The sequence below is a fragment of the Caretta caretta genome, chromosome 7, assembly GCF_965140235.1.
Source record: "Caretta caretta isolate rCarCar2 chromosome 7, rCarCar1.hap1, whole genome shotgun sequence".
In the NCBI taxonomy this organism is placed as follows: domain Eukaryota; kingdom Metazoa; phylum Chordata; order Testudines; family Cheloniidae; genus Caretta; species Caretta caretta.
The window spans coordinates 91,121,590-91,138,187 of record NC_134212.1 but is presented as its reverse complement, the minus strand read 5'-3'; the positions used below and the strand labels follow the sequence as shown (position 1 = coordinate 91,138,187).

The window sequence follows — 16,598 nt, the reverse complement described above, 5'->3', positions numbered from 1 at the left end:
TGACAACTGTTACCCCTTAATTGTTTATATAACAGATAAGGCTGCAAGATTGTCATGAAGTCACAGATTCCATGACTTCTACAGCAGCCTGTTCAGCTGGCCCGAGCAGCTCAAGAAACCCCTGGACCAGCCGCACTGACCACTGCTGGGGCAGTCTCGGGCCACTGCAGCCCCTTCCCCCAGCAGCAGCAGGAGTTTGGGTGCGCCCTCAGGATTGGGGGTTGGGGCACAGGAAGGGGTGAGAGCTTTGGGCAGTGCTTACCTCAGGAGCTCCCCGGAAGCTGTAACATGTCCCTCCCTCAGCTCCTAGGCGGCACTGCAGCCAGACAGCTCCAAGCAATGCCTCCACAAACAGGCAATGCCCTGCAGCTCCCATTGGCTGTGGTTCCCAGCCAATGGGAGCTGTGGAGGCAGCACACAGAGCTGCATGGCTGCGCTTCCACCTAGGAGCTGAGGGAGTGACATGTGCTGCTTCCAGCAAGTTGAATGGAACCAGGGAAGAAGCCTGCCAACCCTGCCAACCCTCCTCCCCCCAGCACCAGTAGGGATCCTGGGCTGCTCCCCCAAGAGCACCTGCAGCACCCCCAGGCCACCCCCACCCCAAACTCCCATGACAGCCCCAGACCCTCCCCCCAAGGTTTAGTCAGGAGTATATAGTATAAGTCATGGACAGGTCATGGGCCATGAATTTTTGTTTACTGCACGTGACCTGTCTTGACTTTTAATAAAAATACCTGTGACTAAAAAATAGCTTTAGTTATGGATTGATCTGAGGTACTGGGCACCCTGAGAATTCTGAATAAAATCTCTCCTGAGGAGCAGAGTGACAATACTTTGTTAAAAATTGTAAACAAATAATTATGAGAAAGTCCAGACAAGCACCACCTTGGGAATTCCCAGACCTACTTGATGAGACTATCAATAAACAGGACACAAAATGGAGGAGGTAGAGGTGGAATTGACAGTATTGATTTGGGAAGACCAGGACCCACATCTGTGATTTCCCCCATCCATGCTGGAATCATATAGATATGTGATGAAATGGTTCAATAAGCGCTGTTACTTGTAAATAAACCAATACTGCACCTCTCTCATGCCTCCCCTTACTATGAGTTGTGAGAGGCCTCTCAATCATAATTTACACACACTCCACCAGACAGGCCTTCACACACCCTTTACCAAGCCCCTGGGAGGCTGTGGTCCTACACTTTGAAAAATGTTGCTCTCAGAAGTGCATTCAGATGTGTTAGCATTGCTCACGTAATATTAGGAGCACTAGAGCATGTGGACACAAAGGCTTACTTGCAATACAAAATTAAGCCATTATGCACACAGTTGCAAGAATTTAGTTTAGCTAACCTGGTACTGAGCATGGTTAAGCTTCAAGTGTAGACAGAGGCAGCTAGTTGTGCAGGTTTTAACCATGACTGTTTCAGTTTACTCTAACTACGTAGAGTTATCTAAATGATGTTGAACATGGTTTGTCCCCATTTACACTTGGAGCTCAAGCACACTCAGTATGAGTTCAGTCAACCCAATTGCTGACAACAGTGTGCATAATGGTTTCATGTTGTAGTGGAGACCAGGCCAAAGCATTATGCAAGTATTGAGTACAATGCCTTTTATCTAGCAGATAAGTGCCTTAATATTCTGAACCAATACTGCAAAACCCCTTTTAATTTAAATATCAATAAGGATGTGTTTTAAGTTAGGTTTGTAACTTTTGGCATCTGTATGATGGACAAAGGAAGCCTGAAAGTTCCCCCTCCTTCCCTCCATGGCACTGGGGTTTTAGGTTGTTTTCTTTAATGCCATTTACACCTTGGAAATACCAGGAATATCAGAGTTTGTGTGTGTGGGGGGGGTGAGAAAACCTGGATTTGTGCTGGAAATGGCCCACCTTGATTATCATGCACATTGTAGGGAGAGTGGTCGCTTTGGATAAGCTATTACCAGCAGGAGAGAGAGTTTTTGTGTGTTTTTTTGAAGAAAAAAAAAAAAGGGCGGGGTGGGGGGTGAGAAAACCTGTATTTGTGCTGGAAATGGCCCACCTTGATTATCATACACATTTTAAAGAGAGTGGTCACTTTGGATGGGCTATTACCAGCAGGAGAGTGAGTTTGTGTGTGAGGGGGCAGAGGGTGAGAAAACCTGGATTTGTGCTGGAAATGGCCCAACTTGATGATCACTTTAGATAAGCTATTACCAGCAGGAGAGTGGGGTGGGAGAAGGTATTGTTTCATGGTCTCTGTGTATATAATGTCTTCTGCAGTTTCCACAGTATGCATCCGATGAAGTGAGCTGTAGCTCATGAAAGCTTATGCTCAAATAAATTGGTTAGTCTCTAAGGTGCCACAAGTACTCCTTTTCTTTTTGCGAATACAGACTAACACGGCTGTTACTCTGAAACAGGTCTTCCCTGGTTTTGCTTAAGTATTCCCCCCTCAGACAAAGAGGGAACGATGCTGGAACTTTAATGAACATTTTTCAACAAAGTGTTTTTTAGACACTGGAGTTAAACAGACAAACAAAAAATTACTTTAAGTAATTGTGCTTCGCTCTCAATTTCTTAGCTTTAACCCTTGTGAGATCATAATTTCATTTATTCTCCAGTTGCCACAGAGGGTAGAATTTTCAAAAGCACCTGAAGTGACTTATAAACATGAGTTCCATCAACTTTTAAATGGGATTTGTGCTCTTAACTCACTTATGTTTCCGGCAAGTTTTTCTGCTTGGTATTTTACATTAAAAATTTAAGGTTAGCTGCTCTGGAAAACTCAGTGAGATTTTCAAAATATCTATGGGTTAGGGGTCATGCTCTTAAGTCATTTAAGCACTTTTCCAACACAATTAGACCAGCTCAGTTTTGCACCTGTAAAGCTAACTGTATGAATTTGATCTGTACATAGAACAATGACCTCGAATACAATCCCTAGAAATACACTTAATTTTACAGAAATAGAACCAAAGGACCACTTTTACACCAAATTTCCCCTCCCCTAAGTACCTTTAAGCAGAAGATCATGTGTACTCTACCCAACCTACTTATTATAGGCATTAAAGGTTAAAACTACAGCATGAATTAGGAGTATTGCAAAAAAAATAGATAAGCAAATAATTCAGAGTGTCAGCAAAAATATAAATCTTACCTTACTACATCATCAATGTTGTTTCGGTATACTCCTTCAAGTCTGTCTGCAGGAAAACCCATAGCAATTATGTTTGGATAAATATCTGAATATCCAAGTTAAGGAAATATTTGGAAAATAAATTGGTAAAGTACACAAAATTGCAATACTAGTATTAAATAGGTTCTAATAAAAGGTAAAGAGTAATGACCAAACCACTTCATTACCAAAGAGAATTAAGTTCAACAGTTCAAAATTACTTTAATAAGGAAACATGGTTGTTAATTATTAAGGAACAAAAATAAATTAAGCAATAAATGCATGAAAGCGATGATTCTTTCCAGAATGTGTGTGTCCGGGGGGGGGGGGGGGGGGGGTTGGGTTGAGAGATATTGCATAACAGACTAATCCCTACTCCTGAGGGCATTCTGCACCAAAAACATTAAAAATTCTGCCCCCAAAATTTTAAAGTTCTGCAAATTTTATTTGTCAAATAAATGTGGAGGCTCTAACATGGCAATGGGGAGCACAGGCCACTGGCTGCAGAGTGGGAGATCACTGTGCAGCTCCCCCCAGGACATGGACTCAGTGGTAAGGCAGCACCCAACCCTGATACAGTGCAAGGACCGGGCCCCTCTGTGCCAGGTGCACTAGGAGTGGACAGGCAGGCTCAGCAAGGGGTTCTGAGTGTAAAGGTAATGGGATTCTATAGGGGGGTCTAGGTGAAGGTGGTTGGGGCTCAGCGGGGGGGGTTTGGGTGTGGAGGGAACAGAGCTCAGAGGTGGGGGGTCTGGGTGTTGGGGGCACAGTTGGTCCAGATGCAGCTGACTGAGGCTCATCTGGGTTGGGATCCGGGTGGCTCGTTGGGGTGATCCAGGTGCAGGGGGAATAGGGCTCATTGGGTGGGTGGGGTACTGAGTGCAGGGGGATGAGGCTTGGAGGGAGGGTCTGAATATGAGGGGTTCTGTATGCACATGGTTTGGGTGGATGGGGGAGCAGCACCCTGTACAGGGATCCCTCCCTCTTGCAGCTGAGGAGCAATGGGTGCAGTAAGCGGGAGGGGGAGCTTGCAGAGCTTCCTTCAGCTGGGGGAGAAATCTGGGGTTGGTCTGACCCAGCACCAGATCTCCTTCAAGGGAAGAGGAAGTCCCATCCTCCCCAGCCCAGTTGGGACTAGCAGCTGAGCCTGACACAGGGTAGGAGCCACCAGCCAGATCTTCCCCAGTCCTGCCTCCTGCCCCACAGTGATTTTCCTCTCTGCCGGCTGCCCTAGGCACCCGAAATACATTAATGGGGAGAGTTGCATGACCGCTCTTGTGGCTTTCTTAGCTTCCCAGTCAGAAAGTCATTTTTCTGTGGGGAAGCAAAGAAATACGTGGGGGACAAATTCTGCACATACACAGTGGCACAGAATTCCCCCAGGAGTATAATCCCAGAGCATACTGAAAGTCTACCACAAAGTGTTGCAAACCCGGATTAATTTTGTCTATCAAACATTTACAGTTGGACAACACTAGAAAAAACAAACCATTTTGTTGTCAGAACCAAAACAACAAAAACGTTGAGGAAAAAGTGCTACACTTCTTCACGCTTATAGTATCCACACCTATAAAAGTCTATTTTAAAAATAAAAGTGTTACACAGTTTTAAATTACAAAAACATTCCAAACTGAAAGCTACCTTAAGCCATTAGCAAGATCCTAAAGTAGGCAGCTGAGTATTAGACAGCAACATTGCACTTTAAGATACTGAAATACATGTCTCAGGTAAGGAGGAACTGGCAACCCTGCACAAATAATGCAACCTATCACTCAGAGCTAATGGTTGAGGTGGTATTCTATCCGCAGTACGTCTGAAGTCCTAAATATGCAACATTCAGCAGATGTGCATTTACAGTATCTCGGAAGGATTATGAAGTTATTTCTTTTTGGTATAGATGGGGAAAGCCCAATTTCCCCATTTTTGGCCCCAGCATTAAACTATTCTGTCTGAACTGCTCCGGAGTCACACATTTATCTCAATGCCATACATATAATCGGAGGAAAGAACATAAGCATCCTCTTTCAAAAAAGTTGACTGCTTCTTGGAGCAGCTACTGCTGGAACCCACAAGAGGAGAGGCAATTCTTGATATATTCCTAAATGGAGCACAGGGATCTGGTCCAAGAGGTGAATATAGCTGAACCACTTGATAATAACGACTATAATTTAAATTTAACATTCTAATGTGGGGCGAGGGGGAGAAGACATGAAAGAAGCCCATCACAGTAGCTTTCAATTTAAAAAAGGAGACTATACAAAAATGAGGAAGCTAGTTAAACGGAAATTAAAAAGGTACAGTCACAAAAGTAAAATTCCTGAAAACTGCATGGAAACTTAGTAAAAACACCATAATAGAGGTTCAAATTAACTGTATACCACAAATTAAAAAACATGGTAAGAGGACCAAAGAAGTGCAACCACAGATAAACCAAGTGAAAAGTGTTTAGAGGTAAAAGGCATCCTTTAAAATTCAAAGTTAAATCCTACTGAGGAAAATAGAAAGGAGCATAAATGTTGGCAAATCAAATGTAGAAGAAGAACAACAACGCAGGACAAAAAAGACTGAAGAGGAACTAGCCAAGAAACTCAAAAGCTAACAGCAAACCATTTTTTACATACATCAAAAGGAGGAAGCCTGCCAAACATTGTGGAGTCACCACCGGATGACTGAGGTGCTAAAGGGACACTCAAGGAAGATAAGGCTATTGTAGAAAAATTAAATCAATTTTCTCCAGCCATCTTCACTGCAGAGGATGTGAGGGAGATTCCCACACCTGAGCCATTCTTTCGAGGTGAAAAATCTGAGGAACTGTCCCAGCTTGAGGCGTCAGAGGTGGTTTTGGAACTAAACAGTAATAAGTTACCAGGACCAGATGATATTCACCCAAGGGGTCTAATGGAACTCAAATATGAAATTGCAGAACTATTAACTGTGCTATGTAACCTATCATTTAACTCAGCTTCTGTACTAGGTGACTGGAAAGTAGCTAACTTGATACCAGTTTTCAAATAAAGGCTCCAGAGGCGATTGAGAATTATATGCAAGTAAACCTAACTTCAGTAATAGGCAAACTGGTTGAAGCAATCATAAAAATCAGAATTATTAGACAGATGAACACGATTTGTTGGGTGGGGGGGCGGGAAGAGAACATGGTTTTTGTAATGGGAAATCATGCCTCACCAATTAGAATTCTTTGAGGGGAGGCAAACAAACATGCGGACAAGGGGGATCCAGTGTACTTAGATTTTCAGAAAGCCTTTGACAAAGTCCCACAACAAAAGCTCTTAAGCAAAGTAAGCTTATCATGGGATAAAAAGGAAGGTCCTCTCATGGATCAGGAACTGGTTAAAAGACAGGCAACATAAGGATAGGAATAAATTATCAGTTTTCAGAAGGGAGATAAGTAAACAGTGGTGTCTCTCACAGGGATCTGTGCTGGGACCAGTGCGATTCATAAATGATCAGGAAAAAAGACTTATCAGTGAAATGGCAAAATTTGGAGAGGATACAAAATTACTCATTAGTTCAGTCCAAAACTGACTGCAAAGAATTACCAAGGGATCTTACAAAAAACTGGCTGACTAAGTAACAAAATGGCAGATGAAATTCAGTGTTGATAAATGCAAAGTAATGCACATTGGAAAACAATTTGAACTATACATACAGAATGATGGGAACTAAATTGGCCGTTACCATTCAAGCAAGAGATCTTGGAGTCATTATAGATAGTTCTCTGAAAACATCTGCTCAATGTGCAGTGGCAGTCAAAAAAGCTAGAAGTGTTAGGAACGATTAGGAATAAGTAAGACGACAGAAAAGATCATATGCCACTATATAAATCTATGGTTACACCCACACCTTGAATATTGTGATCAGGTCTGGTCAGACCATCTCAAAAAAGATTAGAATTGAAAAAGGTGCAGAGAAGAAAACAAAAACCATTAGAGATATGCAACAGCTTTCATATAGGAGAGATGAAAAAGGCTGGGACTGTTCAGCCAGAAAAGAGAGGGCTAAGGGGGGAGGGGATATGAGAGGTCTGTAATATCAAGAATGGTGTGGAGAAAGCGAAAAAGTACGAGTCATTTACTCCTTCAGATAACACAAGGAACATGGGTCAACCCAATGAAGTTAATAGGCAGCCGGTTTAAAATCATACATAAGGAAGTACTTCTTTACACAATGCACAGTGAACTTGTGGAACTCGTTGCCAGGGGCTGTTGTGAAGGCCAAAATTATAATGGGGTTCAAAAAAGAATTAGAGAAGTTCATGGAAAATAGGTACATCAATGATTATTAGCCAAAATGGTCAGGGATGCAACCCCATGCTCTGGGTGCCCCCAGCTTCTGATGCTAGAAGCTGGGAGTAGATGACAGGGGATGGATCACTATTATCTGTTCTGTTCATTCCCTCTGAAACACCTGGCATTGGCCACTGTCAGAAGACAGAACATTGGGCTAAATGGACCATGGTATGACCCAGTATGTCCGTTCTTATGTGTAAATAAAATGTTTGTAAGAAAAATTAAATGTTTAAGCATGAGCAGCTACATACCATAACAGTGCTCAACATCTGCACTAAAGTTCCAGATATTGATTAATATTTCTAATCAGAGTACTTGTGGCACCTTAGAGACGAACAAATTTATTTGAGCATAAGCTTTCGTGAGCTACAGCTCACTTACTTATTTCTAATCAGTATCTTAGTCTGAGGGAAAAAAATAAGTTCTACAATAAAGACAGAGATAATATGCATACATGAAACCAAAAGAGCTTAGAAAAGGAACAGTGAATTTGAGTACAGAAAGCCTGGCTGAACAAAATTTAAGATGCGCTATTTAAAGATGAACCTTCACTGGATGTTGATTAGATGAATGTACGGTTAAACAGTAATCCACTAATTAAACTTTAAATTACAGTAACTCCTTACTTAACATTGTAGTTATGTTCCTAAAAAAATGCAACTTTAAGCAAAATGATGTTAAGCAAATCCAATTTCCCCTAAGAATTAATGTAAGGGGGGGAGTGGGAAAGAGGTTACAGGGAAATTTTCTTCACCAAAGACTGACTGACTAATACACACACAGTTTTAAACAAATAATGTAATACTATACACAGCAATGATGATTGTGAAGCTTAGTTGAGGTGGTGGAGTCAGAGGGTGAAAGAGGGTGGGATATTTCCCAGGAAATGCCTTACTGCCAAAAGATGAATTAGCACTAAGCTGAGCCATCAAGGGTTAACACACTGTTAATGTAGCCTCACACTCTACAAAGCAGCACAATGGAGGGAGGAGACAGCATGGCGGAGTGAGACAGACACACTGTGTCTGAGAGCACGACAGCATGTGTGAGAGCGAGAGAGAGACGTGTGAGAGAGATGTAGGCGCATTGCCCCTTTAAGTACACTGCCTTTTTAAGTAGATCAGCAAGGTGAGGCAGCAGCTGCTGCCAGCAAGCTCCCTCCGTTCTAAGCACTGTTCTGTCCCATCCCCTGCCCTCCCTGTGGAGATGAGGTACAGGGAAACCCCGACATTAGCACCCCTCTTCCCCCGCCCTCTGTACAGCAAGCAGGAGGCTCCCGGGAGCAGCTCCAAGGCAGAGGGCAGGAGCAACACACGGCAGTGCAGGGAGGGACAGCTGAACTGCCAGCAACTGACAGCCTGCTGGGCAGCTGCAGCACTGGGAACTTAGGGGAGCTGATGGGGGGCTGCCAGTCTGCCCTGGTTCCAAGCCCCCACCACTTAGGTCCCAAAAGGTTGCTCTTTCTGCCAGCAGTGGACAAAGCAGGTGGCTGCTAAACATTATAAGGAAGCATCACGCAACTTTAAACAAGCATGTTCTCTAATCGATCAGCAACGTAAGAAAACATTAACCAGGACAATGTTAAGTGACATTACTGAACTGTAATTTAAACCACGAATTTCACAGATGTGTCTTCACATTTTCCTAATTTCTGAATATTCCTGTAGTCCTTCAGTTATTAGGCTAAATATAGAAAGATATGAGAGTAGACAATCAAGCTAACTATAAATACAATAAATGATTTTTTTAAAACAACTAAGCACTAACCTCATACAAACAAAAATGAAAAAAGCTGAAGAAACCACTGAGATGGCAATTTGCCACATCTTCTGAAGATATGAATATGTTTACACAAATTATCCAGTATTTCTCAAAGATTAGACTGTCATGAGCTACAAGATAACAGTTAAGTAGTTTTAGTTAACCATTCCAAACTCCCCACAAATCTGTTTGCAGTCTATGTGGCTTGTACTGAAGTAATACATTTGAGATCTCTGTATTTACAAACTGTGTTAACCAAAATACTGAACAAGTTGTGGAAAGTACACTAAAGTCTTAAAAGAGCTGACAAGAATTTAATGTGTTAAACTTTCAACAAAAACCACAAACATTTAATACATAGTAATCCTAATATTACAGAACAGTATCTATTTTAATTAAACAATTTTATTCCTAGGTACTAATAAAAATATACTATAGTCAAGACATCTACTGTTAAATATATGCCCAATAATTTTTAAAATGCTTTCTAATTTATTCTGGAATTTAACCATCTTGTATAATAGGCAATGTATTAGTTAAATTTTTCTTTTATTAAACCTCAAGTTTTAGCCAAAGTTAAAAAATAAATTTTACCATTTTAATATTTAAGTCAGTAAGCTCTTCTTCGACCATGTAAATCTGTCATTGTCTTGAAAGGATACCATGTGAAACTCCAAAATACATGCTGTCTTGAGCATTAAAATGCATGCAGTCTACAGCTTTCTATTAAAAGTAGTAATAAGCCATGTTCAACTAGTATAGTTACAAAAAAACTAGCTACTGCTTTGTATTTACTCCTATGTTAGTAATTACTAAATTTTTACTCTACAGCAATTAGAGGCTAATAATTATGTAATAAGATAAGTGGTTTAGGGACATAGTTTGAGCAGTTAACAGTAAGTTACTCAACTACCTATCTTTTAAATTAGTATACTCAATTACCTTCTTCCTAGGTTTCAGAAGCATCTGATAAAAAACAGATTCCTGTTAGAGAACTACGTTTTGTTCACAAAAATGCTTATAGTCTGCATCCTGCACTAAAAAGTTCACCTATAACAAACCACTGTTCCAAAACCAGCCAATATGTAAACGTATAACACACCTGCCTTTATAAAAAGACTAAGCATATGCACCAGGGTGGATAAAAATCAATGATTTAACCGCCCCCTCCCCCTGCAAAAAAAAAATGGATTTTTTCATTTAAATTGGATTTTTTTGATAAAATGCTTTGAGGAAAAACCTATCTAAAGATACATTATAGCTCAAAGATATCTCATCATGGAATAGAGATCATAAATTCTAATTCTATGAGAAAATATATTCATGTAATGTTTAAGAAAAGTTTTGTAAATGAGTTCCAATAATTTATGGATTAGGGACCCAATCTTATGGAGTTCCAGGACCTTCTGTATAGATTATTTAGGTTAATCTTTCTATCTACCCAATGGGACTCAGTGCTTAGTCTAGAAGATACCATCAGAGATGCTTAGTTTTGCAATTCTCAAACTGTGGATTTGTGTCTCCAGAGAGTACATGGTTAACAGCAAAAATGTTTAAGTAAAATATATAGAGGTGAGAAATAACAGACCTCAACCCTATTGTCCCTCTGTAAATTTGTGTACACAGTCAATCCCTTGCCTCTCGCTAGAAGTGCAAAGTTTCAAAAAGTTCAATGAATAGAAGATTGTTGGGGGCAGAATATCTCTGGACAAGGAGAAGTCTGTTGATAAATGGGAGAAGGGAGGAACAGGCAGTAGAAACAAAAATGAAACTGAGCAGCATATTTCATAAGTCTTGAGGTCTTTCTGAATGTAGCCTTCACTGATTTGAGATCTACTGGAAGGGAAAACCAATAATGGCAGCAGGCCGTAAAAGTGACCCAGTTTGGGTCTCATCTATCTCAGAGTTGTGAAGAATATGTATTAAGGTTATAACCACCAACAAAAATGCACTTTTATGTAGAAATCCATGATTAAATAGAGTCTTCCTGATTAGTGATTTAAACCAAATCTACCCCAATATGCATTGGAAACACATGCAAAATCAAATTAGTATGTGTCATTTTGCTACATCATAACTAAAAGCAAAGCTTTCAATTAAAGAACTATTTCTGCAGCTCATGAGTATATACAAGCATTTCACAATATTATAAAAATATTCAGTAAATCCAATGCTGCAATATATTGCATGAAACAACTTTCAATACAGCAATTCCTCTGCATCTACAACTGGGAATAAACACTGTACATAAACAGTAATTTCCCTTCCAGATAGTTTGCAAAATAATTCATTTTCCCCCCTTTTAAATCTAGTTTTTGCTACTCCAAAACACATTTGAGACTATACGTCCACACAATCATGATGCCATAATCCTCAAGATGGAAAAATATCCCAAACAATGAAAACTACCCTTCTCTCAGTCTATGCAACTACATTAACAAATCAAATACTTTCCAGGATTTCTATATGGAGTAATCTGCAGATGAAACAACAGATTACAGGTAAGGTTATGTTTTAGTTATGGGTATGTTTAGTAAAAGTCACGGACAGGTCACGGGCCACAAACAAAAATTCACGGGCCTGTGACCTGTCCATGACTAACTAAAAATACCCACCCTGACTAAAACTTGGGGTGGGGAGGGTTGGTCCAGGGGTGCTGCGGGTGATGGGGGAGGTGGCCCGGGACCCCTGCCAGTGCTGGGAGGTTGGTGGGGCTTCCTATCTGGCTCTGCATCCCTGCAGCTCCTAAGTGGTGGACCCAGGGGCCAGGACAAAGGCTCCACTGCTCCTGCCACAAGCGCCGGCTCCCGCAGCTCCCATTGGCCGGGAACCGCAGCCAATGGGAGCTCCAGGGATGGGGCCTGGGAGTGCAGGCAACACGGAGACCCCCAACCCTGCACCGCCTAGGAGCTGCAGGGAGGCCATGCAAGTTGGAGCCAAGGAGTCCTCCACCCCAAGGTAAGCACCCCCCCCCACCCGTAGCCCTGAACCCCAAGCCCCCTCCCCCACACCCAAATTGCTGCTGCTGCCCTGAGCCAGCTCGAGCAGCTGCAGAAGTCATGGAGGTCACAGAAAGTCATGGAATCTGTGACTTCTGTGATCTGTGACAGACTCCCAGCCTTATAGGCCATAAAGAGGACAGACCAAACAATCCAAACAGAGCATCCAAGCAATGATATTTAAAATGTGCAAGCTAATGGATATATTGTTTCACACAGTACATGGTCAAACAAAGGTACAGGCAGGAAAGAGTTGTAAACTGAACTAGTTCATTTACAGATTTCCAGTTTACACAAACTCTGCCCCTACTGTCCTACACCATTACTTAAAAAACCCTCCCATGCGGTGAGGTCAGTCAGTTTCCAAGCAGTACAAGTTTCTTCAGTATTCAAGATAGTTACAGATGTTTACATTATTAACTATGGTCAAATCTAACACTCCTTTATTTTAAGACTATGGACTGTATGTGCCACAAACCAATTTTTAAGCAGCAAAGATGGCTGAAGTTTAAAAAGTTACATCAGAGTTTTTCATTTCTAGGCTAAATGCCACCATCTTTACTCATGTTGAACACACTTCACTGTGCAAGTAGCCCCATGGAAGCGAAGTGGGTTATTTGTGGAGTAACATAAGTATTTGAATCATGCCCATAATGAGCAGAGTATTATACTGATCACAGATTTTACTAAAACTTCAGTTATACTCAACAACTTAGACACTTTTCCAACCACAGCACCATAGGGAAACCATGCCAGATTTCCATGCCAAAGTGATTTGATAAACCTAAAAATCTTGAAATTAGTGAAATTCATTGCAATCCAAGTACCATTTGAATTCTGAAGCTAAGAAACTGAGAAGAGAAACTATGACTCTAAAGATGTAGAAACTAAGCTTTCACACATTTCAAATACTGATTATTATTATTTCTGGAAATGCCTCTATAAGAAAAAATCATCATACTAAAGAACCCAACTATTTTTTAACATGACAAATACAAGTAAATAAACCTGGCCAAAGTTACAGTCAAATAACCTTGGACAAATGCATCCTCATATTACAAAAGACTATTTTGAAATAATATGGCAATAGTGCAGAGACCAAAATTCATATACTTCATCTTACTGAGACTCCTTTTCAAAGGCATAACAGTTAAATTGCATGCATTGATTAATATAAAAGACAGGTTTCAGAGCAACAGCCGTGTTAGTCTGTATTCGCAAAAAGAAAAGGAGTACTTATGGCACCTTAGAGACTAACCAATTTATTTGAGCATGAGCTCACGAAAGCTCATGCTCAAATAAATTGGTTAGTCTCTAATGTGCCACAAGTACTCCTTTTCTTTTTGTTAATATAAAAGAGTACCCAATTTGTTTTAAAGCTTTTAAAATCTCTCCTGAACCCACCATATACATTCCTTACTCTTACCCTCAAGAAAAAAAAAAAGGAGAAAAGATTTTCTAAAATTGTTGGCTGCAGTGAGATTTTAAGTTTCAGGCCTAAACTGAGTTTAAATGCATTAAAAAGTAAGACAGAAGTTACCACCTTGAAAAGCAAAATTACTGGATCCTCAAGATTAACTGTGGGCTAGATAGATTGTATTTTTCAGATGGCATGGAGAGAAGAAACATTGGGAACTTTGTTTAGCTACAAATGTGAAGGCAAATAATATGCCTTAAACCAACAGCTGAAGTTATTTTGAAGGTAGCTTTTATGGAAATTCTGGTTTTGGTCCATTTGCCCAGCTTCCACTCCTCTCCCCTTCTTCCCCCACCCCCAAACAAAAACCCCAAAGAAAACACACACACACACAATGGGGGGGGGGGGGGAGAGATATGTTGTCATGCACAGAGCTAAAAATCCTGGTGTCGGGACTGATTTTCGAACGGCTGTAGTCTTTTCCAACAAACGTACATGACTCACTTTGTGTGGCTCTGTGATGAGAGAATCCAAAATTACCACAGCAATATTTGAATCTTCTTGTTTTCATCTTGAGCTACCTCTCCAACACCTGGAGATTCTGTCCAACTCACTTACATTATTAATGAATTGGTAGCTTACACTGGATTTAAAATCAGACACAAAGCTGAAGAGATTATCACAGTCAAACCCATTTAAATTAAAACTGAAATCCCTATTCCTATTTAAAGCAATTTTTCCCTGTATACCACATATGGTTTTGCTCATGTTGGTTTTAACATTCATTTTTTGTGCCAACAAAGGCCCCAGTGCACTATTTCATGTTTCAGTGGGACTCAGCACGAGAACAGAAATCCATTCTGGTGCAACTGTTTGCAGAATCAGGACTTAAAAGCAATAGAACTATCAATATTGACATATTAAACACTAACATTTTCATAGCTTTCTCTTCTCATTTCCAGTTCAACACTGGCTACTTAACATCAGGATACCTTGGAAAAAAATTAGTAGTGTAGGCCTCAAGTTAAGTTTCTAACACATCAATAAAAGCTTCTCTACATAACTAAAAGATTCTCCTAATCCGCTACCTGATAAAGACTTTGAAGAGTAAAGTATTTCCCTAACGATAGCACTGACAAACCTACAAAAGCAATGAATTCAGCTTTGACAACTGTATTTACCAGGGCTGTCAATTAATCACAGTTAACGCCTGTGATTAACAGAAAACAAAATTAATGCATTGTTTTGTTTTTAAACACATTAACAGCATACCTCCAGGTGGGGAAGGAGGCGGCAGCAGCAGCCCCAGCTCAGGAGCTCTGCGGGCAGCAGAGGCTATGCTCACTGCAGGGGAGGGAGGAGGGTTGGAGCCCTGCACTCCAAGGGAGGCTGGAACCTGGGCCATAGCCCCTATTTGAAAATATAGAAAACCTCCAAAAATATTTAAATGAATGGTATTCTATTAACAACAATGCAACTGAAACTGATTAATTGGAATTTTTTAAACACTTGACAGCCCTAGTATTTACATATTTCTTTGTATAAAAACTGATATATACTGCAAGTTCAAAATGTACATCAAACTATCACCTGAATGAACAGGAGAGCATTTGACACATGTAAATCAAAACTGACAGTACAATAGAATTATACTGACAACAACAGAAAATATTACAATGAAAAAGTGATGCTTCCCTGACAGTAAGACAAAGAGAAGATAAAGTGTGAAGAAAAAAAACATACAAGTGAGTTATTTGTATCTCACAGTGTACTCTTTTGTAATTGTATTTCTGAATTTGACAGTAAATAGATTTCTTTATTCCATAACCCTGAAATAATTCCCAAAATGGAAAGAAAATTCTTCATATTTAAAAAGTTGAGATTTGTGCTATTTCAAGAGGAACAAACGGTAAATAATGTAACAATTAGGAGCATTTATAATTCATTCAAAAAGTGGTCGTTTTTCTTTATAGTTACATTTGAGTACAAGTCAACAATTGAAGGGCTTACAGTATAATTTTATTTTTTTTTTTCTTTCAAGTATTTGAATATATTTAAGGAGTTCTATTTAGTGTGTGTCGGTGTTTTACTATAACTTAATCAGAAAAAACACAGATGAAGTTACTAAATAGAATTCTTATGTTATGGAACAGTAAATAATGGAAGTAGGCCTAATAAGTTACCCTGACATATTTTCCAATTAAGATGCTCTTAAATCCACTCCAAAAGAGAGTTGTAAACATACACAACTAAAGCCTTACTTGTCAAACAGAGAACATTCTCTTTTAATCAACAAAATTAGAGCTTTAAATCACTAGGTAACCTAAAGAATATGGTGTATGGTTTTGTTTTGTTTTTTTTACAAAATACACTATTAAACATTTTCCTTCACAGGTAACAACAATTACCTATGGACACAAGTGACAACCAAATGGCAAGTTCTGCATGGTATTTATAAACCATACGAGAGACCCCATAGAAAGTTTACTTTCTAAATAGCTCAGTAGTTCGAGCATTTGCCTGCTAAACCCAGGGTTGTGAGTTCAGTCCTTGAGGGGGCAATTTAAGGATCTGGGGCAAATTGGGGATTGGTCCTGCTTTGAGCAGGGGGTTGGACTAGATGACCTCCTGAGGTCCCTTCCAACCCTGAGATTCTATGATTCTAAATAGACTTTTTTTAAAAAATTGTCAATTTACAAATGTCCATATACAGAAAATCCTCCAACACATGCTCCTTAGAATATGGGGTAACAAAGAAAATACATCATTCTTTCTAGATTCGTAAGTTTTGTTCAGTCTCTATATATACACACAGGAAGCACATTCTAGAAGTAACTAAAGGTATGTCTACACAGCAGCTGAGAAGTATAATTCCCAGTGTGGAAAGTCACTCACATGCTAGTTCTACTCAAGCTAGCACCTAAAAATACTGGCATGGTGATACTGG

General features: G+C 40.1%; 1 protein-coding gene across 2 annotated transcripts in view; it reads right to left on the bottom strand.

The window, feature by feature from the left end:
* The window catches only part of PTEN (phosphatase and tensin homolog), a 93,313-nt gene that overhangs the window by 63,557 nt on the left and 13,158 nt on the right, over positions 1-16,598 (bottom strand). For both annotated transcript variants that reach the window (XM_075130939.1, XM_075130940.1), the window contains one exon: positions 3,150-3,234. In XM_075130939.1, the coding sequence (XP_074987040.1) occupies positions 3,150-3,234 (85 nt within the window). Of the gene's footprint in view, positions 1-3,149; positions 3,235-16,598 lie in introns of those variants that run through there.